The 22,618-nt window shown below is 47.4% G+C and overlaps 1 protein-coding gene across 2 annotated transcripts; it reads left to right on the forward strand.

Annotated features, from left to right (window-relative positions):
* The first annotated feature begins 362 nt into the window (after positions 1–362).
* LOC123043325 (pumilio homolog 2) lies at positions 363–7,644 on the forward strand. 2 transcript variants are annotated; one of them, XM_044465742.1, is made up of 9 exons: positions 366–841; positions 2,384–3,444; positions 3,529–3,670; positions 3,749–3,856; positions 4,729–4,941; positions 5,026–5,136; positions 6,294–6,479; positions 7,011–7,185; positions 7,264–7,644. In XM_044465742.1, exons 1-9 carry the CDS (start codon positions 545–547, stop codon positions 7,344–7,346), a joined length of 2,376 nt encoding a protein of 791 aa, XP_044321677.1. In that variant the 5' UTR covers positions 366–544; the 3' UTR covers positions 7,347–7,644. The 2 variants fall into 2 exon arrangements, with proteins under 2 accessions (XP_044321678.1, XP_044321677.1); XM_044465743.1 differs by lacking the exons at positions 7,011–7,185; positions 7,264–7,644 and having other exon boundaries at positions 363–841; positions 6,253–6,387.
* The last annotated feature ends 14,974 nt before the right edge of the window (positions 7,645–22,618 follow it).

Here is a 22,618-nt window from a genome sequence, read left to right on the forward strand (position 1 = left end):
ATTCCGGATTTATTTCAGAATTTCCGGTGATGCGCGTCCGAACGCGGTTGCGTATGTACCATGTTATTGTTATTATTATTAATAAAAAAGAAAAAGCAGAAACGGCGCCGCGCAGCCCCGCACACGCCACCCCCCGCTCCATATCCTTCCGTGACGACCGCATCCATCCCTACTCCACTCCTCCGCTGACAGCCGGGGCCGGCCCCGCCGCGGCTCCGGCGACCCGCGCCCACCGGCCCAGCACGCGCCAGTAACGGCCGCGCCGTTTTGTCCCGTCCGTCCCCGGCTCGCCGTCGCTATCCATCCGCCCAGCCCGCCCCTTTGACCTGCGCCACGCCTATATATACGCCACCCCAGGGCCAGGGCCCCATTCCCTGCCCTGCCACCCCACCGCACCGCCGCTCCCCAAAATTTTCCGTTCCCTCCCCCGTCCCGCGCCCCCGCTTAAACCCCTAACCCTAGCCACACCGCCGCCGCCGCCGCCGCCACCGCAAAGCCATTTCGGTGCCGGTCTGCAGGTCGGGCGCGGGGCGGGCTTTCCGGGATGGCGCCGTTCGGGGACGGCGGCGGGATGGGGGGAGGCCCGTTCGGCAACGGCGGGATGGGCGGCGGCGCGTTCGGCGGCACCGGACGCGCGTTCGGGCACGGCGGGGAGGACGACCCCGGGTGGGGCTGGGACCCGCTGCGCAGCGGCAGCGCGCCGCCGACCATGGACGGCGCGCTGCTTGGGGCGGAGGGGGTTCTTGGCGGCGGCGGCGGCGGGGATTCGTTCTTCTCCGGGGCCGGCGGGCTCGGCGCCCGGCTCGACGAGGTCAGCAGGCGCCGCGGGGTCATCGACCAGGTAAAGAAAAGGCCGGCGCCGCTGTTTCTTGATTGGCTCTGTATGCTTCAATCCTGTCCTGTTCCGTGCTTTTCCGTTGCTGGTTAATGGCGTCGTGCCGTGCCGTGCGTGGTGTAGATTGGATCTACTACTTATCATCTATCGGTGTGCTCTAGCAGGGGGCTTCCCGTCGGATTTAGTTTCGATCTGTGCGCCGCTAGTTCCTCTCCTGCTCGCGCGAGGGTGGCTGTAAATTTGTCGTCTTTTTGTTTATCTCGCAAAAAGAAGGTTGCTAGATTGGTAGTCTAATTGAGCAGATGCCGGCGAGCGAGGGCTACGGCATAGATTGGTTCCGATTGAGTACATTATGCCCCGCTTCGTGCGTCTGCGGGGGTTGAAATTGGATGCTTCAGGTCTCTCTGTGTGCTAAAGTTGGCAGAAGCCTGATTCTTTTTCATTGTTTTTGTCCTGTATATCGGTTCTAATGTTACAGATGCAGGCAAGCACCACTGTTTTGGTTCCAATGTTTGGATCCATATGTGGTCTATGGCTTTTATTGATTGATTTGATTGTCCATATGTCTTCTTGGTTGTGCAGTCCTGTTTTTAACAAGTATATTTGAGTACTGCAGGAATTCAGCTGGAACATCTTTTGTCAAAATTTTGCCTAGCTTGCAATGGTAACCATTGTTAGTTCTGCTTGGCAATTACTTGAGTTGCGATTTATGTGTCTGTTCACCGTGATGAGTTGGATCGTGGGGGAAACGTGGCATCTGCTTTGGTAGATGCCCTGTTTCTCTTGTTTAGTTTGATGATTATTTTTTCTTTTCAATGTGGTTAAGACCATTCGGCTTTAGTCTAAATATAGCACGGGTTGTTTAACATAGGTATTAATAACCTGCTGCCTATGTTGACTACTTTGTTTCAGTATGACTTAGTGCGTTCTGTGTGATGTAATGAGTGGCAAATATCATCAAGCTTATATGTGGCAAGCAAGGTTTTGGATTTTTGGTCAGTTATTAAGTGTACAAATATGTCGCCCTTTTTCATTTACATTTTTGATAATTTATTTTCTCTTTTCTCTCTGGAAAAGGAGAGGGATTGAGAGGAAGGTAGCTGGTTTGGGTGAAGAAAAGAGAAATACGGTAGGGTTTGCAGTTGGTTCATGCTCTGCAAACCAAAGGCACAACTCTACCTATCACTTCTTCCCTGTCACATCTATATTCGAATTGTCCCTTGTTTTGTACTAAATCACCCATGCTAACCCATGCTGCTCCACACGTTTAGGCAATGGACTTGTGGTACTCTGTCATGGAATATGTTGTGTGAGCTCATTGCACTTGCGTCCTCATAACTTCCTTTTTTTGTAGTTTAACTTTTGGTATTTGTTCTTCTGTGATTGTGTAACTGGTGTGTGCAAATTTCATCAGCAAAAGCTTTGGCATCTATCCTGATTTACTAAATGCATCTCATATAAAGACACCAATTTCAGATGTATGTAGTTTTGCTGTTCATGTTCATAATTGATACATCACTTAATAAAGTTTTGTGTTCTTTGTTTCAGGACCATTATGGTAACTCTGCATTACTATCTAAAGGTGCAGGAGGCCTCCAGCTTAATGGTACCAGAGGGTTTGATGGGCAGCCATTTAGACCAAGCATAGTTCACGGTGTTGGCGCAACACCAAACCACTCCACATTTGATATGGGTTCAACATTGACAGAACATGATGCTGAATTGTATGGGCATCAGAATCACTTCAGGCCAGACATGGGAAAGATCAACACTTTTGGCAGAAGGGACTTTGATTCTACTTATCTCTCGGAATCTGATCTTTCAGATACTTTCTCTGGATTGAGGCTATCTAATAGGGCATCATTTGATGAAAGGAGTCATGAGAAAGAGCTGCTTGATGAAATGCATATGCATCGCAGATATTTCAACTCTAATATGGCTGATGATAGCCGGCTTCCTTCAGCTGGTAATGTTTTTCACTCACCTAGGTCCAAGCACATGGATTTTCGCCCGACACGTCGAAATTGTTTCCGTAGGCAGAACAGTTCAATTGATGCCCCCAATGTCCCAAGGATGAATCACCATCACATGGATAATGTTGATCAACTGTCTTTTGCTGAAAGGCTAACTTTGATGCAGTCAGGCAATTTGCGTGGGGAGGCCAATTATCTCCGTGATGCAGCTACGACAAATATGATAAACCCCTTGAGCTGTAGAAACAACACCATTACAGACTTGGATTTGGCTAGGAGTCGTAGGGTATACCTTGAGGATCAGTTTGCCCGGCAGTGTCTGCAGAATGAAAGTAGTTATGTACCAAAATCTGGTCTCTCTTATAGTGGTAACAGGCTCTATCATGATGAGCCTTGTTTCCCCTCTTCAAGGGCGCAAAGATTAGGGTCGCAGTTTCATCCTAACTTGGGGAGCATTCCATGTCACGGTGACCAGCAATCACGACTCTTCTCTGTTAATAGAAGGCCAGCTGGTAGGAATATGGGCCTACAGAGCAATCAAGATAATGCTGTAGAACACTGCATAGATTCTATTGATAGAAACAGTGATGAAACCTTGGAGCTACTTGATGCAGTTGGCCATGTCATGAACGTCAGGTATATTGTTGTTTTATTCCGCAGTTGGCTTTTTAGTTCAATATATATTTCTGTGGAAGTCATCTCATTTTTATCTTAATGCAGTGTGGATCAACATGGCAGTCGGTTTATTCAACAGAAACTAGAAGAGGCATCTGCTGAGGATAGGGAAAAGATCTTTCCAGAGATACTGGCCAATGTTATTGCTCTAACAACTGATGTGTTTGGTAATTATGTGATCCAGAAGGTACATCAACTGGTCCTGGTAATTTATTGATTATTTGTTTTTTGGGATATACTGATGCCTGTGATGCACTGTTCACAGTTCTTTGAGTTTGCTACGGAGAGCCAGCTGAAACAGTTAGCAGATAAACTCAATGGCCATATTAAGGCTCTAAGCGGTCAGATGTATGGTTGCAGAGTTGTTCAAAAGGTCAGTTTAATGTTAACGATTTGTTCCTGTTACAGTGTCATGCAAAATTTGTTCCTTCTGTTTTTATGTAAATGTCCCAAAAACGCAACCCATAAAAAATTCAGTGTTAAAGAATTTTTCTGATTTTTGAGTAATCAAAATTCAGTGTAGGAATGGGTAGTTAGAAAGCAGTTTGTGAGTTATTTAGCCATTTTTTGTGACAAAATTATGTGGTACTGCATATTTCACAAAAATGCATTTATCTTTCGATTTAGTTTGTGCCCTGACCTTGTTTTGGATGCTCCAGTTGTTTGTACATGAGATAATCCACCAAATTCTGGTACTTCCATGTTGCTGCTAGTAGTAACTTGACAGCACAGCCATACTTAGACCTCCAAAAGGTCAATCTTCAGTTTACTTGACTTTTGAGCCTGCTAGTAGTAACTTGACAGCCATTCAAGGATGTCTTGGTTGTTCACGAGGCCATCCATTTGTTGTTATGTGATGACCTGATTTCTTGTCTTCCGATGGCATTTGACATTGTGATGACCAACTCCAACTCATTGATTTGTCATACCCATACTAAACAAAGGTTAGGTTCAGAGACAGTGCTGCATTGTTGAGTTTTTACTCCTTTCGAAGTAGTAAATTTATTGACTGGTGTTTTTCTTACCCTGTTCCATTGAGTAGTAAATCATTATTGGTCTGTATAGATGTCAGCATGCTCCCTTTCTACTCATTTTGGAGCACCTGTTCTTCACTTCTAAGAGTTGTTGCATTGAATGGTAGTTCTCATCCATTGGGGTTTTGATTGACATGGCACGTTTGCAATGGAGTTTTATATATCTTTAGCATGCTTTAAATTATGAAATCCTAATATTCAGTATTGACAGGTTATTGAGGTAGTTGATATGGACACAAAGATTGCTATAGTTTATGAGCTCATGGATTCTGTTCTGGATTGTATCGGTGATCAGAATGGCAACCATGTAATCCAGAAGTGCATTGAGTGTGTTCCTGAAGATCGCATTCCATTTGTTATAGAGCCTATACTATCACAAATTTGTAAGCTTTGCACTCACCAATATGGCTGTAGAGTTATTCAGGTACAAAAATTGCACATTCTTTTTCTTTTTAAAGTGTTAGATTAGTCCCTTTTGAACTAAGAAGATTGTATTATGTATTTGCAGAGAGTTTTGGAGCATTGCCGTAAACCGGCGACTCAAAGTGCTGTGATGAATGAAATTGTGCAGCATGCTTTTGCCTTGACTGAAGATAAATATGGGAACTACGTTGTTCAGGTATTTCAGTACACTCTGTATATGTATTGTATATACTGGAATAGTTTTCTATTTCTGTGTTGACTTGTATGATATTTATACATCGTACAGCCCTAAGCCACTGGTCCAGCCAAATAATCTGCATATGTTGCTGACAAAATAATTTGTTTCTATTGAATTCTGACTTCTGAGTGACATCCTAACTAGAAAGGTTGTGTTGCATTTATCATGTGAACTGACAGTAGGATACATTTCCTTAACTAGCTGCCAGTTGTATGTCTCTTTCATATTGAAGTGTGTAAAATCTATTTGATCCAATAACAAATAATTTTGCACTTATCTGCAGGGGATTTCCTTTTCAATTAAAAGACCAGCTCGTTTTAGGAATACTTGGATAAATAATACACATTTTTTTAGCAAGACTTGAACATGACTTGTTTAGTTAACAACCTAGTTTCCGCATGTTTTTCAATATTAAAATGTTAGTCTATTTTAAATAAAGTCTTGTACATTACATGCGTACATTTTATTATATAAATTGCAGAAGTTAAAAAAAGAGCTAGGCTTTACTTTTATGTTTTGCCACCGCGTTATGCTTTTCTGACAAAGCGAGCGCCTGAGCGCAATTCTGCACACATTAAGCGCAAGGCGTTTTACTGTGGTTTAGAGCCTGGGTGTGCCTTTTTTAACTATGATAAATCTAACGATGTACTTCTGACTGAAAATGCAAGTCTTTTAGGACATGACGGCACTTTGACCATATAGAACATGTTGTCTCACATAAATGTAGTTATGCATTGCAGAAGTAATAGTCCATGATGAATCTTGCAATATCAAACTTAATACTTCTGTATATACCATATTATCTAATTTGATAATATCTGTCCATGAGGATTTTGAAGTATCATTTAAAAATAAACATAGTATACCCCTTTATAGGGGTTTTAATAGTCATTCCAATTTTCCAATGCTGGTGCTCCAAAGCAAGTTATGTTAGCAATATGCAGTCCTTATCTCATTGTCAGTCTGGCCATGTAATCTGTTCAGACCATTTGAGAACTGAAGCATGTAAAAGTTCCCATGTCATTTGATGCATTTGTATTTGTTCAGTCCATTTTATTGCTGCTTTCCACCTAGTGTTGATGTTAGGTACTTATTGATGAACCCTTACTCTTCAGCATGTCTTGCAACATGGGAAGCCAGAGGAACGGTCGTCCATTATTCAGAAGCTCACAGGGCAAGTGGTTATCTTGAGCCAGCAGAAATATGCATCTAATGTCATTGAAAAGTGTTTGACCTACGGAACTCCTGAAGAGCGTGATGTCCTTATAAGGGAGATATTTTCTTGTGGTCAAACATTTCAGGTTTGTCCCAGTTCACTACGACACTGTGCATGCACGCACTACTATTCTAATCAAACTGTTTGAGAGGTGATACTGAGTTCAGTTTGCCAGATTGGCTATTAGTCATCAACACTGCCCGTGCAAAACCAATCGCCCACAGCATGTGTTCCCAAGATCATATACATTTTTGTTATATGTAAACATATTTTCCGTACAAACCTAACCTATTACTCATAGACTACAGAGTATATTCACTGCTACAAATATCTGAGCATCTTCACTGCTAACTTTTCGATTAGTGGAGTAATTTATCAAAGCCCCAAAATGTGTTGTTCTTTTTGTATGGCTAGACAATACATGAGTTGATAGTGTCTGCAAAAGTCTTGCAGGTTTAGTGCGTGCTTGTCTTCTGTGTCATTGGTTATCAGACAAACCTTGGTTCTAATTTGTTACTGTGTTCTATTATTGGCTGTGCAATTTTTTTCATGATGCACACCTATTCTTTAATGGTTTCAGCGCACTTCAGTCTGACTTTGCCCATTTGTTATGCAGACACTGATGAAGGATCAGTTTGGCAACTATGTCGTACAGAAAGTCCTTCAGACCTGTGATGACAAACACCTTGAGATGATCCTGTCAAGCATCAAGGTGCACTTGAACGAACTGAAGAACTACACATATGGGAAGCATATCGTTGCACGGGTTGAGAAGTTAATTATCACAGGAGGTAAGCAGACGGTCAGACTGATGTATCGCAAGATATGGATTTCTTTTCAGATTCCTAACACTTTGTGCTTGTTCTCAGAGAACCGGGTGCGGATGGCGTCGAAGCCCTGCCGATGCCAACAGGCGGCGAAGTGCGCTGACGCTGACGCTGATTCTTCTTAAGCATTTGCCATCACTTCTGGTGGGACATGGATGGACCGTGGAGGTTTTTCCGGTAGTACAGCGTGCATGTAATGTCATGCCTTGGTAAAGAGGAGCAAGGTGTTCTCTTTCCTGTGTCTTGTATAGAATCTGGAGAGTTTTCGGGAAACTTCCGAGTAACTAGTTGAGTATTAGGGTTTGCCGCTGTATATCTTTTCGGCCATGTAAAAGTTTACAGGTGGATATATAGCTGTACATGTTATGGAGTTGTTAGCTTGGTGAATTGTGACTGTTTAATTTGTTTCTGTTGGAGCTGCTACTTGATGGGGTTAGCTTTCTTTGCAAAACCAATGGTGGTACCAGGCTACTACAAGCTTGGAGGTCTTGTCTAATGGCGAGCCTAACATTCTTAAACAAACCCTCTTTTGTTGAAGCAAATGAAGTGGTTTTCCAAAAGTGATGTGATTTTGAAAAACTTGTTTATCTGATTGAACTAATGATGGTATCACTAGTTCAAGCAATATTTGTTTCAAGCAATATTTGTTTTGTCTTGTGTTTATAACTCTTGTAAGCTTCGTTGTTTCAACAAGTATTGAAAAGGGCCTACATTGCTAGCTTCAACTTCAGCTCAAAGTTAGCTAGATGCACTGCTCTACCGAGAAACCATATGGTGGTAGGTGGTGCTGTACTTGTATTGCTTATTGATGGAAACATGAGAATATGTACATACACATGAAAGTAAGAACCACAAAAATAAAGCATGTTAAAAAGCCTCAGTATATTATCATTACTAGAGTTGTGACATAATTAGTGTAATGCTACCGCGAACCACTCATCTAGCAAGGACCTATATAAAGATTGGCCACTCATCTCTTCTCATCAGCCAAGAACCACTCATCTAGTATGCTGAAACATCACCCTTGACATGAGGGAGTTAATTGCGAGAACAAATGAAAAAGAGTTCACATCAAGGAATATAATGTTGAAGTGTGACTCATGTCGCGGTTTTGGCATGGGAACCAGCCACTTGTGCACTTTTTTCATCCTTCTCTGTAACTTGTAGAAGAAATTACAACTAAGAGGCACACACACACACACACACGCACACATATGCAAAGAGCAAAGTTGTTGAAGACTGAAGCTATGCCTAGGTGATGAAAAAACAAAGGAAATAGAAAAAGAGTAACATTGATCCTCGACGAGCAGATCTTGTCAAGCATCGACACGCACTTGAACGAACATTCCATTGCGCGGGCTGAGAAGTTAATTATCACAGGAGGTAAGCAAAAGGCCAAATTGATGTATTGCAAGATGTGAATTTCTATCTAGATTCCTAACATGTTTCGGTTGATCTCAAAGAACCAGGTGAGGATGGCGTCGAAGTCCTGCCAATGTCAACATGCGGCAAAGTGCACCGTCGTTGTTGCTAATTCTTCTTGAGCATTGCCATTGATTCTGCGGAGCAAGGATCGGTTGTGGAGATTTTTCGTTTGGTACAATGTGCATGTAATTTCATACCTTGGTAGAGAGGAACAAGATGTTCTCTTTCCTGTCTTGTATAGAATCTGGAGAGTTTTCGGGAAATTTCTAAGTAACTAATTGAGTATTAGGTTTCGCCGCTATATATCTTTTTGGCTATATACACGTTTACATGGGATATATAGCTTATGTCCATGATATGGGGATGTTGGCTTGGTGAATTAACATTTAATTATTACCTATTAGAGTTGCTGCTTGATGGGGTTAACTTTCCTTGCAAAACCAATGTCTTTTTTTATCTCTAGTTTACCTTTGTGCCAAGAAGGGGAAAAAAATGTAAATATTCATGTATGAGCCACCTTGGTGGTACTAGGCTACTACTAGCTTGAATGTCTTGTCTAATGATTGGTAATTTATCACCCACTACTAGGGAAAAGCCTAACAGTAACGTGGGTAAACTGACTGCTAGTAGCGTAGGGTCCCGCGCTACTACTATCACGCTACAACTTAAAAGTTAGTAGTAGTGCGGATGTCACCCTAGTTACTAGTAAAAAGTTAGCAGTAGCACGGGTGCACCCACGCTACTACTATACTGCACCAGTGCTACTACTATCCTAAATACTACTAGCGCGTAGTTTTTTCGCATGCTACTAGTAACTAATTAGGAATTAAAAAATAGATGCAGTATTCATGCATGGAAATCGGTGAAACGTCCAGTGCAAAATAAATTAAGGTTACAGAACCATCTTAACACTTGCAGTGTTTATGGATGCAACACGGAACATCTCAACTCGAAGAGATCACGAGATTCCATTTATACATGGGATGCACACAACCATCATCGAAAGGTGGGTACCTTCCCTAGTGTTTCACCACCAACCTAACCAGACCACTTCTCTAGATGTATCTACTGAGGCGTCGAGGTCCTCCACCTTGGCGACCGGACGGTGGCGTCGAGGTCCTCCACCTCGGCGACCTCCGGCGTCAAAATCACCTGGATGATCATCTATGTGACGCGGTCGCCGGGCTTCATAGCGAAGTCCGCCTTCGAGTGATTGAAGAGCACGATGCCCACCGGTCCGCGGTAGTCCACGTCGATCACCCCTGCGCCCACGTCGGGAAAGTGAAAACTTGTTAGTTCGCGTCCTCTTGCAGATCCAATAGGGTACTTTCTTCAATTATCAGTCTCTTTTAGTCTATTATGAATCTTCAAAACTGAACGACACCTACTAAATGCACCCTAGTTGTATGTGTTCATGCTATCTTGTTGTTTTGGTGCACACAAGAAATACTAGTGTATTTGAGCTATATATGCTTGAAATGTTTGACAGTTAACATTCCGTTCAACATTTATTGTTGCATGGACAGGAAAATCGCCAACCAAGGACTTGAGAAAATTGATTCCCACTGCTTTTCAAAACAAGGAATATGCGAAGTCTATTTTGAATTTTGATATTCCATGCCAACTTCAAGTATATATGCTACCATGTTCTTTGAACGTGGATCAAAATGAGATTTCAGGCTTTATCAGCCTTACCATGATCAGTACTAAAATCTCTAGGCTGCTCAACCTTTCCTTGTAGGGAGCATTTCTTTCACATGGTATCTCATTGTTAAGTTTGGGAAGAAACCTGCATCCCTTCCGATAGTCATCCATATCCTGAAGAAAATAACAATATGCATTTTCAGTGACTCACAATATATCATCGAATACTTCTCTGGTTTACTTCTAAGAATAATTGTTAAAGATCAGCCAATGTTTCCTTACGATCTTCCACTCTGTGAAGTAGAAGTAAAAACTGAAAGCTAAACACACATTAAGACTACCTACATAAAATTCTTCAGATAGCGAATGAGCGACAAACAAAAAATATATACTTCAGATAGCAAGGAGCAGGACAACAAGCAACAACATAAGTTTTTTAGCAGCATCGACAAGTAATTACCGAGACATTGCAGGTGAAGAGATGGATTTTGGATACCCTTCATCCCCGAGGAGTAGACTTTGTTGACAGTGGTGTAGGGTACAGTGTTGCGCAGGCGGCACGGAGAGAGGCCCGCCTAGCCGGGGCCTGGCCGAGGTTGGCACTGAGCATGTTGCCCATGAACACCTCCTCCACCAGCGCCGGGTCGACGTTGGCTCTCCGGAGACACCTGTTTAAATCGGGCGGCACATCATCACTGACTGGGTGCTCGGATCCAACTACCGCGAGGCGATTTGAGTGGTTGCTTAACTAGTAGCAAGGATTGGAATAAGAAAGCAGAGAGATTTTGTTACCCTAGATGGCGATGGAGCCGAGCTTGGTGGTGGGGAGGGAAGAGAGGGAGCCGAGCAGGGCGTGGATGGGCGTGCGGGCGACGCCGGCGACACACACGTCCCTGGGATCCAGGCCGCCATCGGGGGAGGCGCCAGGGCGTGGTGGTGTACTCTCTTGGCTGTTGGCTCTTACCCCTCTGTGTGCTAGTGCTCGCCGACGGTGGGTGGATTGGGTTTGGTCGGAGAGAGGGAGAGACATGGACGATAGTGATCGGAGAAGAACGACAACCACAATCGGGGGTGGACGGCAGAGGAGAGGAGAGGAGGCGGAAGGCATCTCGATGGCGTGGGATTGGGGTGACACGCTTAATGGTAGCATGGGATATCGCACCTCCGCTATAACTATCCACTTAGTAGTAGCGCAGGTTTTACATCCCGCGTTACTACTACGCTCTGTCCGCGGGGCACGGTTGAGAATATTTACTAGTAGCTTGTTTTTTTGCAAGTAGAGGCGCAAATCGGTCACCCTAATATTCTCAAACCTTCTTTTGTTCAAACATTGCTTGCTGAAACTTTCGTTGTCCTCGAGCAAGAACAAAAATCCAACCGTAAGGAACTTAGTTGCTTAAATCAAAATAATGAGAAGATTTTGGTTCACTTACGATCGGTACGCCTAGATAGCCGTCCACTTTCTTCACTGGAAAACTTAGTGTAGCTGTAGCGATGGCGTGTAGAAGACAATGTGATGCTAGAGTAACTCGCTAACACCCACGAGTATCGCTTGATCAGCACTTGCAATCACTTCTTTCAATTATTGCTTGCTGAAACTTTCGTTGACTAGTGATGAGATTATGTCAGAGAAATGATACATGCAAATGGAGGGTTTTCGATGTGGCTTAAGTTTGAATACTATGGACCTAGTGTTGTCTCTTTCTGTTGGAGCTGCTGCTTGATGGTGTTAACTTTTTTTGCAAAACCAATATCTAGTATTCTAGCTATAGTTTACCTCTGTTCCAAGAAGGGGATAATGTAAATTATCACATTTAGGCCACCTTGGTGGTACTACGCCGGTGCAGCAGTGGGGCTTGCCGCCTGCACATCCGCGGCTCGTCTCTCACTAGGAGGTGAGCAAGCTAGGCTCTCGGCATCCAGTGCGGCAGCTCCGGGTAGTGTACATGACTGTGCGCTCACGGTGAGTGCCGCTATGTAGGTGCTGGTTTGTTGTCTTGGTCGTGTGGACGGCGAGGCAGCTCACGTGGGAGGCGTTCGGTGCCGGGAGTTGGTGTCAAGGCCACAACATTTCTGGTTCCGGGCATCGTCCTCACCGCTTTCCGTTTACCTCGATGCTAGTGGACGTTGGTTGGTAGGTGGTCGTTTCCCAAGCGAAAGCTTTGCTCGACAATGTCGGTGCCGGTGACACTCTTGAGCGTTGTTCCCCTCCTTGAAGGCGTCATTGTAGGTGTCCTCATCCACCATGCTCAGGGTGAAAACCTTTGGTCCGTCTATACCCGGCTGAGGCGGCGCTAAGGCGTCGTTGCCTTCTTGGAGGCTCCGTCTCATGAGCAAGTCACTATCTGCTGGTGGTCGGCGGCAGTCGTGGACGACAACTTCTTCTCTTTGTGTTGACGGTTTTGTGGCCTCGGCGATGATGCTCTCAAGGTTTGTGAGTTTTGGAGAGGGGTTGTGTTCGGAGTCCTCACACTGGGACCTCAGCGGTAATTTCCATCCAGGCTCTGGGATGGGCATTTTCATCGTACCCTTTCGAGCTAGGGCGAGGGAGCAGGGGCCTCCTTTCGGTGATGGAGCTGGTTGGCTCTGTGATACTTGACGTCCATGTGATGGCAATGGCACGGGCCCCCTCGGCGACTTGTTCCTTTGTCAAGTTGGATTCGTTCTTGGCTCCGGATGCTAGACCGCGGACGAGAACCCAATTAACTCCAAGCGGTGCTTCATTCTTCCCCAACGTTGGCTTGCTGTTTTCTGGGGTTTTTGTGGTTGTTCCTCGGCATCCTTGTATCATGCCGTTTTCTTTTCTTTCATTTTTCTTTGTTATGTGTGTTGCGGTGTAGAGTTGTACTATGTAAGTCAGGATGGGAACGGGCCGACCCGGCCCTGGCCTTGGACCCAGACCCTGTGGCCCCAAGGCCAATTTGAGAGGCCACGGGTCGACCCATATAAAGAATAGTCAATGGTCTCGTTGGTCCGATGAGTATTTTGGGTCGATCCAATTTTTTTGCTTTACATTGCTTTGTGTGGATAAACAGGTGTTAAAATTTAGCACGATTTATAATGGAATCCGACTAGTAAGATTACTAATATGTTGTTAACAGAATGGTAGAATTAAGCAGAGCTAAGAATGCATCGCACACTATATTCCTTCACTTGGGGTTACAAATAAGTAGCCGTACAAGTGTGTGTGAGAGAGATGAATACGCAGTCACAGCCAGTACCAGTTATCCGACTCGAGGCATATCCGACTCGAGGCGGTGCAACTGGTAGAGTACATGCCCTGCCTGGTACACGCCCTGCATGCTAGCTAGCAGGGAGGCGGCACAACCCATGTCTAACAAGAAAAAATAATCTAACCATCTACTTGTAGTTTTACACGCGCGCATCTTGCTGAAACATATAAAGATTTTTTTTGTGGGGATGTCAACACATTTTTGTTCTTGATATATGCGAGCGTTCACCGAAAATTATACGACAAAGTACGTCGTAAAATCGAGTCCTATGGCAACATTGACACGACGAAGATTGCAGCTGATGTGAAATATAAGACTATAGGATGGGCCGACCCGGCTGACCCAGTGGGTTACCCGATGCCGGCCCTGTTGACCCAAATCTCGTTTGAGGCCGACCCACATGACCCATTGGCCTTGAATTTTTGGGTCGGGTCAGCGACCTGGCGGGCCGACCCGGCCCATTCCCATCCTGATCTGTAAGGGCTTCATTAATTTAAAGCCGGGCAGTAACCTTCTTTCTAAAAAAACTAGGCTACTTGGAGGTCTCATCAAGTGGACACACAAATTTTCACCCTGTTGTCTCCTCTCAGTCGCCCCTCGTGTGGCGGTTAGCGTTTTGTCCGGCGATTGCGGAGGCGATCGCGGTAGGGTTCCGATCTGGTGCGCCGCCATCAGATCAGGGTTTGTTTGTGTCGCTCATCTCCTTCCAATAATCACATCCGTAGCCGAGACTGATTCCCAACCCATCCACCAGAGGCCTTCCGTGTGTTCCTAGGGCATACGGTCGTAAAACACAAACCTAGGTGGAGGGGGAGGGGTGGAGTGTAGTTCTGATCGGGGCGCGATGGAGGGAGTGGCGGGGATGTTGAAGGGGCTAAAGCTGTCGGAGGAGGAGAAGAAGGGGGTGAAGATCAGGGCCTCGGCTAAGGAGAAAGGGAAGAACGTGGAGCTGCAGGCGGTGGGGAAGGTGTTGTCCGATCGGTTAGTGCACTCAGATGCTATCCGCCTGTCTCTGGGAAGAGTTTGGTGTCCAATCAAGGGCATCGATTGCAAGGAAGTAGGAGAGAATCGTTTCATGTTTACATTTTTCCAAGACTCTGGGAAGAGGAAGGCGGTTGATAATGGGCCTTGGATGTTTGATAAAGATCTGGTTGTTGTGGAGAACTTTGTGCCCAGCAAGAGAATTGAGGATTATGCGTTCAACAACATTCCGATCTGGGTGAGGGTGTACAATCTACCGCAGGGTATGATGAATGAGGAGTCGGCGGAGGATATTGGCAATATCATTGGGCAATTTGTGGAGGCAGACACTGAGGCGGATGGCAATGCTACTGGGAAGTTTTTGAGGATCAAGATTAGGATGAGAATTGATAAGCCGCTGATGAGGGGGTTTACGTTGGAAGGGAAGGAGGAGGATACTGTTAAAGGAAGGATGAAGGAGAAGGATGGAGGCGGTGGGGAAGAGGAGGAGGTTGGGTGGTGCCGGTTCGAGTATGAGTTTCTGCCTGATTTCTGCTATACTTGCGGGATCATAGGCCATGGTGAGAAGGACTGCTCGACTATCCTGGAGAAAGGAGTGAAGTCACAATTTGGGAGGTGGCTTAAAGCAGACATGGAGCAGCGGAGGAGCTCCCATGATAATGGTGGATGGAGGTCTGGGGGTAGGGGGTCGGGAGGCAGCAGGAGCTATGGTTTTAGCAGATCGGCGGGGAGGTCCGGGAGTGGTAGTGATAGTCTTTCTTGGCGCAAGGATGGATCACGTGACTTGGGCTCCAAAGGGCGGTCAGAGGAGAAGGGAGAGGAGGTAACGAGCCCAGCAAAGACTAACAAGAATGATAGAAGGGCTGGCACACCGCGGCAGCTCAAGCTGGGGGACAGTGCAATGGGGCCGGAGAGGACAGAAGGATCGGGGGCTAAGGTAGATGCAGAAGCCAAAAGCCTGGAGGTAGAGAAGCTGGAGCTAGTGGGGTCACAAAAACCCAGCGACTAGGAGAGCCAGGAGGGTACTAAACACAGGCAGAGCAAGAAATTTAGGAGAGTTCGGCGTGATGATAAAGGCATGGGGTCGGCTACAGTGGGAGAAGTTGTGCTGGGTGAAAAGAGAGGAAGGGTGGATGACATGGTTGGACAAGATAGCAAGAAAGGGAAAGTAGTGGAGGGGGAAGGGATGATGCAGGAGACTGCTGAGAAGCTGGAGTTGGACAACCCTAATTGCACATCGGCCGGGCTGCAGGAGCAGCCCCGTCGAGCACAATGAAAATTGTAAGCTGGAACTGCCGGGGTCTCGGGAACGGCCCGACAGTTCGCAGCCTTCTCGAAATGGGAAGGAAGGAGGATCCCGATATTGTGTTTTTAGCTGAGACGAAGATGACGGAGAAGGAGTTGGGACGGTTCAGATGGATGCTAGGGTTAGCTAATATGGTTGCCTGGAGTGCCGATGGGAGGAGTCGTGGTGTGGCCATGTTCTGGAGAAGGGGAGTGGATGTAGGGTTGCGTTCTTATGGACGACGGCATGTTGATGTCGACGTAACAGAAGGGAGTGGTATGGTGTGGTGACTAACAGGTGTGTATGGGGAATCTGTAGTGGAGCGGAAATCTGAAACTTGGAGGACGATGAGGATTCTTGGGCAGCAGCACCAGACAGGGAGACCGTGGCTGTGCGTGGGAGATTTTAACGAGATTCTCACATGTGATGAGAAGTGTGGGGGAGCGGTCCGACCTCAAACATGCATGGAACGATTCAGGGAGGCATTGGAAGGCTGTGAGTTATCGGACATTGGTTACATGGGGGATAAGTTCACATGGCGTAACCACAACAAGGAGTTGGCTTCATATATTTGTGAGAGACTTGACCGGGCGACTGCTAATACGCAATGGTGTGAGGCGTTCCCGGACTTTTCGGTGTTGAATGGGAATCCCAGGCATTCGGATCACCGGCCGGTGATTATATGCACGGAAGGGGGTGGGCGCAGAGTGCATGGTGGTGACAGAAGCTTTCGGTTCGAGGCTTGGTGGCTTCAGGAGGAGGGGTGCAGAGATGTGGTGAAGGATGCTTGGGAATGGGCGAAGGCAACCGGAGGAGGGGTAAGCCAAGGGATGCAGGACATTGCGGGATCTATGAGGAGGTGGCAGAAGGATGTGGTTGGGGATCTCGAGGAGAGGCTGAGGAAGGCACGGAGTGAGCTCGAACTTTGCATGCGAGCTCCTGTTAGTGAAGAGAAAATCAAAGAGGAAGCAGCCTTGCGGTGCGTGGTTGAGGATCTGGAAGAAAAGAAGAATACGAAGGCAAAACAGTACTCGCGGGTCTCGTGGCTGAAGGATGGCAATAGGAACACGTGCTATTTCATGGCGTTTGCTTCGGCCAGGAAGAAAATGAATAGAGTGAAGGAGCTGAAGAGGGAGGATGGAACGGTAGTGAAGGAAGGGGAGGAGCTCTCTAACTATGTCTGCTCATTTTTTCAGGGTCTTTTTACGTCCAGCATGGGTGATCGCCTTGATGAGCTCATTGCTAAAGTTGAACCCCGGATCACACAGCCAATGCAGGCAATCCTTGATGTTGAGTTTACCCGAGAAGAGGTGAAGGCGGCTCTCGATCACATTGGAGATCTCAAAGCACCGGGCCCGGACGGGATGCCTGCAATTGTGTATAAACGACACTGGGATTTCATGGGCGACAAAGTAGTTGAGGAAGTGTTGGCTGTCCTAAATGGGGACCCGATCTCGGAGGGGTGGAATGACACGGTGGTCATGTTAATCCCGAAGGTCAAGTGCCCGAACCGTATTAAAGATCTCCGCCCAATAAGCCTCTGCAATGTCATATATAAGCTTGTGTCGAAGGTGATCGCTAACCGACTAAAAATCATCCTACCTGATATAATATCTGGTAATCAGAGTGCGTTCGTCCCCGGGAGGCTTATCACCGACAACGTGCTCATTGCATATGAGCTGTCACACTATTTGTTGAATAAAAGGAAAGGCAAGGAAGGAATCGCTGCGGTCAAAGCTGATATGAGCAAGGCTTACGATAGAGTTGAATGGAACTTTTTGGCAGCTGTGCTAAGTGATGGAGCTATGTACCTAGGGTAGGGGCATGGACCTGTCCTAAGTGCCCTACTCAAGGACATCCCTAGAAGAAGTTACCTTCCAATCGACTTGGAGGTATCTCACTCGACGGGTTCAAGACACTCGACCATGGAGCCGTCACTCGACCACGAAGCCAACCACTCAACCGCCAGGAGATCTAAAGTCACTCCACACGCAAACGGTCGGTAATTTAGTAGCTTTTATGGTCATCATAACACTTTATTGGAGGCGTTACCAGTAACCCCCGATCTTAATGTACTTTAAACCCTGAATTACTGAGGGCCGGAGGGGCCTGGCGAACTCTATATAAGCCACCCCCTCCTCAGTATCAAGGGTTCGCACCCCTGTTATTCATACATACATAATCCAATCGACCGCCTCCGGGCACCAAGATGTAGGGCTGTTACTTCCACCGAGAAGGGCCTGAACTCGTAATCCTCGTGTGTTTACAGCTTCTCCATAGCTAAGATCTAGCCTCTCCATACACCCCCCCCTACATCACTGTCAGAGTTAGAACCACGACAGTTGGCGCCCACCGTGGGGCTAGGAGTCTTAGCGCCTAGTTGGAGAAGTTGCGATTTTTCCGATCCCTTTGATCATGGTTGCGGGCGGAGCTTTGGTGGAGAGCCGCGAGATCCATCTCGGCGCGCTCACGTTCATCGCCGATGATTCCGCTTGGCTTCAGGAGGCCCCACTCGACATCGACGCGCTCCCCGTCCGCGGCGACAGCCGTCGACCCAATATCGGTCGGCTCCTATGGCACCTCCTCGCCCTGTCTCTCGCCGGCGCAAGCGCTCCGGTCGGTCGAGACTTCAGAGGTGGGTGAGGCATGCGGTGGCCCGCCAATCGGCCACCCCACAAGTCGCGGCGATCGAGCCCGACGAGTCCCTCTGCGACCTGTTCGATCTGTCGACTGGCTCCGTAGACACCGCATCCGAGTGCGACAGCAGCGACCCGGCGGCGGAGGTTCTGGCGATCGATGGGTCGCGCAGTCCCCCCGGTTTCCCCCGCGGTGACGGAGGCGCAGCTGGGGGTGATCCTTCACGTACCCACGAAGAGTATCTCCCCGAGCCTCTCACGTCTTTGCAGCAGGAGGAGCTTCGCCGCCGGAACATGGATGCCCTCCACACTCCTATCATTGGAGAAACCCCCGAGGCCCGGGTCTTGGAGGACGCGCGCTTGGCTAACTTGGCCGAGCGCACTCGACTGGAAAATCTTCAACGAGCACTCGACGAGCGAGCGCGTCAATGGGTTCCAGAGTCCAGTCGACGTCAGCTCTTCCCGCCTACGCAGGTATATCGAACTCCAGTTCAAAATTTGGAAGCTGCGACCCGTATAGCAGAGTCGAATCAACCCTCCCAGTCGGAGGCTGGCAGAGGCTTGCTGCAAATCAGAGCGTTGCTCCGGGCAGCAGGGAACCAGAATTCCGCTGTTTCTTAGTCGCGGAATAGGATCCATAGTCGGTCCATTGCAGCGGATACAGTCCAGTCGCCTCACAGCCCGAGATCGCCCCCGAGGCGTGAGGGACGTGGGGACCGACACGATCAATACAGAAGGAATGAGCAATATGATCACAGGTTCGATCAAGATGATCGGCGTCGAGCGCCAACCCCTCCCTCGAGGAGTGGGTCTTACGCGCCTCGACAGCAAGATGACAGACGCCCTCATAGTGTTGGGCGGAGAATTCCAGTCGACCCCAGGGAGCCAGGCTTTGATGCGAGATCTATTCTCATTCAAGGTTTGGTCGACAGGAACAGAGCTCACCGTGAAGGCCACGACAGAGATGCGCCTACCAGTAACAGAGGGCACGTTTCAGGGCCAGAATGTTTCAGTCGAGCCATCAGAGCCGCTGTGATTCCTCCCAACTTCAGGTTGGCAACTGGAGTCAGTAAGTTCATAGATGAGTCTAAGCCTGACACTTGGCTCGAAGACTACCGAGTGGCTATCATGATTGGCGGTGGCAACGATGAGGTAGCTATGAAGCATTTGCCTCTCATGTTAGAGGGCTCTGCGAGAGCATGGCTAAATCAGTTAGCACCCAGCAACATTTACACTTGGGAGGACCTTTCCCGAGTGTTTGTCACAACCTTTGAAGGAACATGCAAGCGACCTGCAGGTCTTACAGAATTGCGGTCTTGTGTGCAGAAACCGAGTGAAACTCTGAGGGATTACATCCAGAGGTGGATCACATTGCATCACACCGTTGAAAATGTGCCGGATCATCAAGCAGTTTGTGCCTTTAAAGAAGGCGTCAAGAACAGAGAATTGAATATGAAGTTCGGTCGAACTGGAGAAATGTCTCTGAATCGGATGATGGAGATCGCCACCAAATATGCTAATGGTGAAGATGAGGAGCGACTCCGGAGTGGCAAGCATAAGGCAGTCGCCCAGGAAACCGGAGGAAATTCCAGTCGGAAACAGAAGCGGAAGGCCGAGCCAGCCGCTCCTGGGGAGGCTCTGGCCGTAACCCAGGGAAAATTCAAGGGTAAACCTAAGGGGCCTTGGAATCCCAAGAAAGTTAAGGATCAAGATGGGAATGCTGTTTTGGATCTGCCATGTCCTATTCATACCAAGAAAGACGAAGAAGGCAAACTCATTTTCCCAAAGCATACCACTCGACAGTGTCGACTCCTGATCCAGCAGTTTCAGGGCAAGCAGTCCAAAGATAAGGAAAAGGAGTCGGACAAGGTTGAGAACAAAGAAGATAGTGATGATGGGTACCCCCTGGTCAATTCCACGCTGATGATTTTTGCTGACATTGAAAGCAAAAGTCGACTGAAAGTTATTAACCGAGAGGTGAACATGGTTGCTCCGGCGACACCCAGTTATCTGAAGTGGTCTCAAACTGCCATTACATTCGACCAGTCTGATCATCCTACGCACATTGCCACCCCTGGGAGGCAAGCTTTGGTGGTCGACCCGATTGTCGAAGGCACTCGACTGACCAAAGTCTTGATGGATGGTGGCAGCGGTTTGAACATACTGTATGCAAAAACCTTGAAAGGGATGGGCATTCCGATGTCCAGGCTCAGTGCCAGTAACATGAGTTTCCACAGAGTCATTCCTGGGAAGAAAGCCGAGTCACTCGGCCAAATTGCTCTCGATGTGGTTTTCGGTGATTCTAAGAATTACCGCAAGGAAAAATTGACATTTGAGGTTGTGGATTTCTAGAGTGCATATCATGCTATTTTGGGCAGGCCAGCCTATGCACGCTTCATGGCCTGACCATGTTATGTGTATCTCAAGTTGAAGATGCCTGGTCCCAAAGGTGTGATCACTGTTACGGGCAATCGGAAGAAGGCCGAAGAATGTTTTTAGAAAGGCTCAAAGATTGCTGATGCTCAGATGGCAGTAGTCGAGTTACAAGATTATCAGAAGACTGCAGATCCAAGTGAGTTGCTGCGGGCCAAGAAGCCTGCTTCTGAATCAGCTTTTCAGTCGTCTGGTAAAACAAAGCCAGTTCACATTCACCCGACCGATCCAAATGCTGCCCCTACTCACATCTCAACGACACTCGACTCCAAATAGGAAGAAGCGCTCATCCAGTTCCTCCGTGAGAACTGGGACATCTTTGCATGGAAGCCTTCTGACATGCCTGGAGTTCCCAGGGGACTGGCTGAGCACCGCCTACGAGTCGACCCAAAAGTTAAACCTATGAAAGAACATCTTCGACGGTCCGCCATCCAGAAGAGGAAGGCCATTGGTGAGGAGGTGGTTCGGCTCTTAGCAGCGGAGTTCATCCGAGAAATCTACCATTCCGAGTGGCTCGCCAATGTTGTCATGGTCCCCAAGAAGGACAAGTCGCTTCGCATGTGCATTGACTTCAAGCATATAAATCGGGCCTGCCTGAAAGATCATTTTCCTCTCCCTCGCATCGACCAGATAGTCGACTCGACTGCGGGATATGAGCGATTGTCTTTTCTAGTCGCCTATTCCGGGTACCATCAGATCCGTCTGTACGGACCCGACGAGATCAAAACGGCTTTCATCACCCCGTTCGGGTGCTTCTGTTATGTCACCATGCCATTCGGCCTCAAGAATGCCGGAGCCACGTTCATGAGGATGATTCAGAAATGTTTGCTCACTCAAATCAGTCGGAACGTGGAAGCATACATGGATGATATTGTGGTCAAGTCACGGAAGGGTTCCGACCTGCTGACTGACCTTGCTGAAACCTTTGCCAACCTCCGGAGGTATGATATCAAGCTCAATCTATCAAAATGCACATTCGGAGTTCCAGGTGGAAAGTTACTCGGTTTTCTCGTTTCCAAACGGGGAATCGACGCCAATCCAGAAAAGGTCGGAACTATACTCCGGGTGAAGCGTCCTGTACGCGTGCACGATGTCCAGAAACTTACAGGTTGCTTGGCCGCTTTGAGTCGATTCATCTCTCGTCTCGGTGAGAGGGCATTGCCTCTTTACCGACTGATGAAGAAGTCAGACAAGTTTGAGTGGACTCCAGAAGCTGATGCAGCGGTTGCAGAGCTCAAAGCCCTGCTCTCCACCCAGCCGGTGCTTGCTGCCCCAATCAGCAAAGAGCCTTTGCTGCTTTACATTGCAGCCACAGGACAAGTTGTCAGTACAGTCCTTACGATCGAGCGGGAAGAAGAAGGAAAGGCCTTCAAAGTTCAACGCCCAGTATATTATGTTTCTGAAGTTTTGACTCCATCAAAGCAAAGATATCCTCATTACCAGAAGCTTGTATATGGGATTTATATGACCACGAAGAAGGTTGCACATTATTTCTCTGATCATTCCATTACAGTCGTCAGCGACGCTCCACTGTCAGAGATTTTACACAACAGAGATGCAACTGGTCGAGTGGCAAAATGGGCGATTGAACTTCTTCCCTTAGATATCAAGTTTGAGGCAAAGAAAGCTATCAAGTCCCAAGCAATTGCAGATTTCATCGCCGAGTGGATCGAGCAGCAACTTCCGACTCAAGTTCACTCGGAGCACTGGACCATGTTCTTCGATGGATCTAAGATGCTGAATGGTTCTGGTGCTGGGGT

The sequence above is a fragment of the Triticum aestivum genome, chromosome 2B, assembly GCF_018294505.1.
Source record: "Triticum aestivum cultivar Chinese Spring chromosome 2B, IWGSC CS RefSeq v2.1, whole genome shotgun sequence".
Classification (NCBI taxonomy): Eukaryota; Viridiplantae; Streptophyta; class Magnoliopsida; order Poales; family Poaceae; genus Triticum; species Triticum aestivum.